This window comes from Carlito syrichta, unplaced genomic scaffold, assembly GCF_000164805.1.
Source record: "Carlito syrichta isolate Samal-C Ts95f unplaced genomic scaffold, Tarsius_syrichta-2.0.1 Scaffold303038, whole genome shotgun sequence".
NCBI lineage: Eukaryota > Metazoa > Chordata > Mammalia > Primates > Tarsiidae > Carlito > Carlito syrichta.
The window spans coordinates 206,386-213,617 of record NW_007247134.1 but is presented as its reverse complement, the minus strand read 5'-3'; the positions used below and the strand labels follow the sequence as shown (position 1 = coordinate 213,617).

Here is a 7,232-nt window from a genome sequence, read left to right as displayed (position 1 = left end):
CGCCTGGCTAATTTTTTGATTTATTGTAGAGATGAGTCGGGTCTCGAACCCGCGGGCTCAAGCAATCCACTCACCTCAGACTCCCAAAGGCACGGGATTACAGGCTGAGCCACCGAGCCCGGCGATGCTTATTTTTGGTTGCTATGCTTCTCACAGTCAATTGATGATTTTTGACATACAATTTGACATATTTTTGCAATGATTTCATCAATCCTGCTCGCTACTGACCTTCCTGGCCTCTCTTTATCAGTGACACTTTCTCTCCCTGCAGAAAATTGTTTAATCCATTTGTACACTGCACTTTTCTTCATGACATTATCTTTATAAACTTGGACTAACATGCCCCTGATTTCACTTCCACTCTTGCCAAGTTTAACATGAAATTTAATGTGTGTTCATTGCTCTCATTCAAGCTCTGACACTCTCATGACAGCACACAAAAACATGCAACAACAATAATGAACATCACTCAGCAAAACACTGCCACATGTCAACACGAACACAGCTGTGAGATGCTGATATACCGAGGTTATGAAACCTTACCAAGTTGTTTGCACAGTGCTGCCAACATAAGAGCACAGTGATAAGTTCCCAAACTTAATTGTCAGACTTTGTACTCCTTTAGAATGGGCCCATATAATACTCAAGTTTGAGGACCATCTGTAGGTGACAGAGCAACCTCAAAGGGTTTTAACTGAAGGAGAACCAGGGTCAGAAAATGACTCTGGGCCGGGCTCAGTGGCTCAGCCTGTCATCCCAGCACTTTGGGAGGCCGAGGCGAGTGGATTGGCTGAGGCCGCGGATTCGAAACCAGCCCGGACAACTTGGCAAGACCTCGTCTCTACAATAAACCAAAAATTAGCCAGACATGGTAGCGCCAGCCTGTAGTTCCAGCTACTTGGAAGGCTGAGGCAGAAGGATCGTCAGAGCCCAGCAGGGTGACGCTGGGATGGCCGTGAGCATGCCATTGGACTCCAGCCTGGGTGACAGAGTGAGATTCCAACTAAAAAAAAAAAAAAAAAAGCAAAGAAAATAACTTTGGCAACTCAGAGAAAGACAACTTTGAGTGTAACCAGACGAGCATGGTCTACATTGGCACCAACCAAAGATGGCTGAAAAGATTCAGTGAACCATCAAGATCCCTTCTAGTCTGAGAGTCTTAACCAACCACTTCCTAATCAAATGTTATTTTTTTCTAAAGGTCATCAGGCAGACACATATTTTCCAAAAATTTATCTAAGCAATCACTTCCTCATCCACCTACCAATCAATCTTGATTTTTTTTTTTTTTGAGTTGGAGTCTCACTCTGTCACCCAGGCTGGAGTGCAGTGGCATGCTCCCGGCCACTGCAGCCTCGACCTGCTGGGCTCCGGCGATCCTTCCACCTCAGTCTTCCAAGTAGCTGGAACTACAGGCTTGTGCTACCATGCCCGGCTAATTTTTGATTTATTGTAGAGATGAGGTCTCGCCAAGTTGCCCGGGTGGGTCTCGAACCCGCGGGCTCAGGCAATCCACTCACCTCAGCCTCCCAAGGCGCGGGATTACAGGCTGAGCCACCGAGCCCAGCTTAAGCCCTTTCTTTATCTGCTTGGCTCCCTGCAAGTTGAAAGCCAACTCAATCATGGAAGAAGATCTTAGCGTTTCGTCAACTAACCTCCTATGGGGAAACTGAGGCTCCAGGGAGTATGACCAGAAGGCTTGCCCCCCGGCACTGGTAGTTTTTTTTTCTCATGACATTACTCTCCCTGAGTTCTCTTCCAACTTTTTTTTTTTTCCTTTTGAGTCAGGGTCTTACTCTGTCATTCAGGCTGGAGATTATGGCTCACTGCAGGCCTCAACCTCCTGGGCTCACGTAATCCTTTTGCCTCGGCCTCCCAAGTAGCTGGAACTACAGGCATGTGCCACCATGCCCAACTCATTTTTTTATTTTTTATAGAGACAAGGTCTTGCTATGTTGTCCAGGCTAGTCTCGAGCTCCTGAGCTTAAGCGATTTTCCTGCCTTTGGCCTCCCAAAGTGCTGGGGTTACGGGCATGAGCCACCATGCCCAGCTCTTCCAACTTCTACACGGGCTTCATCAGAGAGGCTGCAGCTTTTTCTTTCAGAAGCTGCATTTGTTCATAAATCCCTGTGAAATCGAAAACAACATGTGGGGTGTTTTCCTCAAGGATACAGACAAATTGAAGTTTTGAGTCATTGTCAATCATAAACCACTCCAGCAAATAGAAGCCCTTCCATTACACTCCTGTGTATTCAACTTGTCTCCTTTAAAAGAACAGTGCATGAGTCCTAGAGCGAAGCCCCCTGCCGTGTCATACCTCCATAGCCTTCCTGGCATGCGAGAAGGACCCAGCCCACGGCCGCCGCCCACAGGGTCCGGTGGACGGCCTGGTAGACAGCCACGGCCGCTGGATGGGAAGCAGAGGCGTCGTCCACCGTGTAGGCCAGCGCAACCACCGCCAACAGGGTGGACAGAGAGCAGCTCCACCCCAGCCAGGCCTGCACCTGTGGGGAGGGGGAGACAGGGCTCAGCCCATTCTAGGCACTGCACGATTTTCTCCCTTGACACACAGACGTACATTGCTGGTCGTTACTACTGTCACTTCAGGTCTTTACTTGTCAGCCTCAAGTCACTGTGCGGACTTGACTCAAACAGAAGGCTGGAACTAGAAATGGGTGGCCAGAGGGAGGCCTTTGCAGGGACAGAGAGTTCTGTTCCTTGGTTGGGGTGGTGATTCCACAAAGCTGCACACGTGGACACAACGGCCCAGAACCTCATACGCGTACAGCTCGTGGGTCTAAAGTCTGTGGATTGTGCCGGTGTCCGTTTCCTGGCTGTGATCATGTACGGTTACGTCACATGTTACCAGTGGGGGAACTGGAGAAGGACACACAGGGCCTCGCTGCGCTGCTTTTGCAACTTGCTGTGAATCTAGAACCACTTCAAAATGAAAGTGGGAAGAAAAAAAATTAAGCAATGCTCTAACCCACTCCTAATCTCCCACTCTGTCCCTTCACTCACAGGAAGCCTTCTCGAAGGGTTCTGCCCTACCCTGATAAGGGGCCAACAGCACACAGCCCCAGCCTAGGCAACATCCCGGTCCATCGCGACGTAACCATGATGGAGAAATGAGAGAATGCAGACCCGACACGTTCAGCTTAAAGGACAGCCTCACGAGTTAAATCTTGATACTCGACTCAGTTCAAGATCCTAGGTCTCCTGTCACATTACTTGATCGCCTCAGAACCGTGGTCAGGGGCTTTTAGAAAACGCTTCCAAACATATATCACAGTGAAAATGTTCCAGTTTGCAAAGTGCAAACGCCGGGCTCAGTGCCTGCAGCCAAAACCACAAGCTTGTGCTATTGTTACAGAAAGTACAAAACCTTCCACCATGAAAAGCCCCTTCCCCCGAAGCCAATGTAAAACATATATCAGCTGAAACCCGACTGCGATCGAAGCCCAGCCCTTTGCAACTGGCATCCACGGGGCCGAACGCCGGCGTTCCAGAAATAAACGCAGCTTCCTGCTTACCAGCCTCAGTGTCACGGCCTCTCTGATTTGTTTTCCCACCACAGAACCAGGCCTATCTCCTGAGGCGTTCTCTGGCTTCCTGGTGCTCTGGTTCTCAAGCTGCTGGAAGGATGTCTACAGTGGACTGAATCCACGTCCTGTCAGGCCGCCCTCTTGTCTCTGAGATCCACTTAGGTCTTAGGTTCTGCCCTAGTTTCTGGCTGAAGGGGAGGAAACGTATAACCTCAGGGGCACTCCACTCTTTGAGTCTGGGGTCCCCTTCATTGCTTTGCAAATTCTTGGCCTAAATGGGCCTGCAGTCTCTCAAGACACAACCTGGCACCATGTCCTCTTTCTGCCTTTGCCTGTCTTTACACACGGCGCATCCTGCCTCATCACATCTAACCCATGGTGTACTGCCAAAGGCCTCTAATTTGAACGCTGCTATTTTCTGGCTTCTAAACCTTTCCGTTTGACCTAGCCAACCCTTCTACTTCTCTCCAGCTTAGCATGGCTTATGTTCCAGCTCCAGGCTTCCTGATCCTGACCTTGGACCTCAAAGTGATCCCCAAATGCTCCCTCTTCATCTCAGGATTTGCCTTTGCTCACATTCATTGTCTCACTGGGCTGTGTATAGCCTGAACTATGTTTAAGCATCTCTTTAATGGCACCCAGTTGTAATCTACAACTGAATTTTGCATTTCCAGGGAAACATCCTAACTCCAACCGATGGAAAAAGGCACAAAGTCACAAAGCCCCTGTATATCCCTTCCAATAAATCCTATCTCCTGTTCCTGCCCTGAGCAGCACAGGGAGAGTTTCCAAGCACGAGGCCTCTTCTCTGAAACATCAAGGTGAGGCACCCCCAAAACCTAGGCAAACAAACACAGGTAGGGCCTAGTAGAGGGGTTTAGGCAGGAGCTGTATCCTCAGGGTGCAAGAGAATCCCTAGCCCTCCTTCTATTAAGAAGCAAACTGTCTTTTTTTTTTGATGAGTTGGAGTCTCACTCTGTCACCCAGACTGGTATGCAGTGGCCGCTCCCGGCCACCGCAGCCTCGACCTGCTGGGCTCCGGCGATCCTTCCGCCTCAGCCTTCCAAGTAGCTGGAACTACAGGTGCACGCTACCACACCCGGCTAATTTTTTTTGATTTGTTGTAGAGATGAGGTCTCGTCAAGTTGCCCAGGCGGGTCTCGAACCCGCAGGCTCAGGCAATCCACTCACCTTGGCCTCCCAAAATGCTGGGATTACAGGCTGACCCACCGAGCCCGGCCCAAACTGTCTTTCATTCAGTCATGTACTGAGTGTCTCCAGTGAATCGGGATGTCAGAATCAGAGGCTGGTGTGACTCAGAGGTGTGTGAGATGGATTGTGCCCTTGAGGGGCTCACAGTCTATGGGGTAGACAAGAACCTGGGTGGGTATAGGAATGCAGAGTGCACGGAGGAACACAAAGAAGGGACACGGCCCAGCCAACAGTCAAAGGAAGACTTCCCAGAGGTGTAAACTCTAGGGGACCTTTGAAGCTTAAATAGTAAGGAGTTAAGTCAGATGAAAGGGAGGGGTGAGGGGGAAAGTTGGAGGCTGGAGGGTCACATTCCAGGCAGAGAAGGAAGCATAAGCAGCTGCACGGATGCCAGCAATAGCTTGCGTGTGTGACAGTGGTGGCGGTCAAAGGTACGGCAGACAGGTCAGTATCACCGACATGCAAAGTGCAAGACAGAGAGTGGCCAGAGAGATGACACTGGAGAAACCATGTTACGGGACTGTGAGGGCTTGCTGAGCAGATCAGGCCTTATCCTAGAGGCCAAAAGAAAGCACCAAAAGGTTCTGCACACTCCAAGGACATGACCAAGGAAGCGTTTTAAATAGATCACCCCAGCCAGGTTCAGTGAGTCAGCCTGTCATCCCAGCATTTTGGGAGGCCGAAATGAGTGGACTGCCTGAGCCTGCGAGTTCAGCAACTTGGCAAGACCTGTCTCTACAATAAATCAAAATGAGCCGGGCGTGGTAGCGTGCACCTGTCGTTCTGGCTACTTGGAAGGCTGAGGTAGAAGGATCACCAGAGCCCAGCAGGTCAAGGCTGTGGTGGCCATGAGTGTGCCACTGCACGCCAGCCTGGGTGACAGAGTGAGACTCCAACTCAAAAAATTAATTAACTACCTGAGCCCGCGGGTTCAAGACCCATCTGGGCAACTTGACGAGACCTCGTCTCTACAATAAATCAAAAATTAGCTGGGCGTGATAGCGCGTGCCTGTCGTTCCGGCTGCTTGGAAGGCTGAGGCAGAAGGATCGCCCGAGCCCAGCAGGTTGAAGCTGGGGTGGCAGGGAGTGTGCCACTGCACTTCAGCCTGGGCCACAGAGTGAAAAAATAGATCATCCTGAGAGTGGATTTGAAATCAACCAGACCGGAGGCAAGGAAACGAGTGGAAAAGTCCAGGCAAGAGATGAAAAGAGCTTCCACAAGGTCGGCTGCGGCGGCTCAGAGAGGGCGACAGGAAAAACTCTCAACCTGGCCTGGTGGTTGGTTGGCTGGGGGGGCGTAGTCAATGAGGAGGCGTCCAAGATGAACCCAGGTTTCCAGCTTGAGTAACAAAGTTGGATGGGGAACCAGAATGACTGCCCACAAAGGAGCCAGAAAAGAAAACGTGTGCTCAGGGAATACGTGAAAGGCAAAGTAACAGCTTCTGAATCCCAGAATCCTGCCTACAGAAACCATAGAGCGCGTGCTGTTAAAATCCAATACAACTATCTTCTTCCAGAAGAGGGTCTTGTCATTATAATCACACTGGGTGTGTTTTCCCACCTCACTGGTTTCTTTGGGTCTGCACCAGGGCTCCCACGGGCTCTGGAGTTTTGTTAGGAGAACTCAGCGAAAATCAGACAGATAATTGAGCTCGAACAAGAAGTTAAGTCCTTCCTATTCTTTAGCATGAAGAGACATCAACAACACACTACAGCACAAGTGCCCCTTAAGTACCATTAAAGAGATGCTTCAGCATAGTCCAGGTTACGTGGAGGCCATGGAAGAAATGAGGGTGAGCAAAGGGAAAAATCCAAGATGAGGAGAGAGCATTTGGGAACCATTTCAAGCCCAAAGATCAGGGCCAGGGAGCCCGGAGCATGAACACAAGTCAAGCTGAGCTGAAGACACAAGGTAGAAGGATTGAATAGACCAAACTCAAGGTTGTAGAAGCTAGAAATGAAGATGCATCAGCCAGATTGGAGGAATTTGGGCATACACCATGTGCTAGGAATGTGATAAGGTCCAGCAGTCTAACTCCGCCCAGGGCTTGGAAGAACCTGGCCAGAGGGGACACACCCATCCCAGCCAAACCCAGGTCCATACTGTGAGGCGTGGGGAAACCATACCTTGGTTTTGAGAATGGTTTCCTGGTGGTTTGGTGCATGAAAATGCCCAGAAAGAGGCCTACAAGGAATGGCCCAAATCGGCAGTAGGGCTTTGTGTAGTACTCCAAGAAATACAATATATTCACATTTTCACTAAAAAATACAAGGAAATAAGCAAAAAGGTTATAGTTAATCTGAACGTGGAAAGGAGAATCCCCGAGATGTCCATCGGGGTCATCCATGAACCCGAAGGAGGGTTTAAGGTGCACTGTTCCTGAGCCCGCGGGTTCGAGATCTGCCTGGGCAAGTTGGTGAGACCTCATCTCTACAATAAATCAAAAAAATCAGCCGGGCGTGGTAGCGCATGC

General features: G+C 50.0%; 1 protein-coding gene across 1 annotated transcript in view; it reads right to left on the bottom strand.

Moving 5' to 3' along the window:
• The window catches only part of LOC103259866 (O-acyltransferase like protein-like), an 89,563-nt gene that overhangs the window by 6,049 nt on the left and 76,282 nt on the right, over positions 1-7,232 (bottom strand). Inside the window, 3 exon segments of the mRNA XM_021712066.1 lie at positions 2,319-2,505; positions 6,886-6,917; positions 6,920-7,017. Coding sequence (XP_021567741.1) covers positions 2,319-2,505; positions 6,886-6,917; positions 6,920-7,017 — 317 coding nt within the window.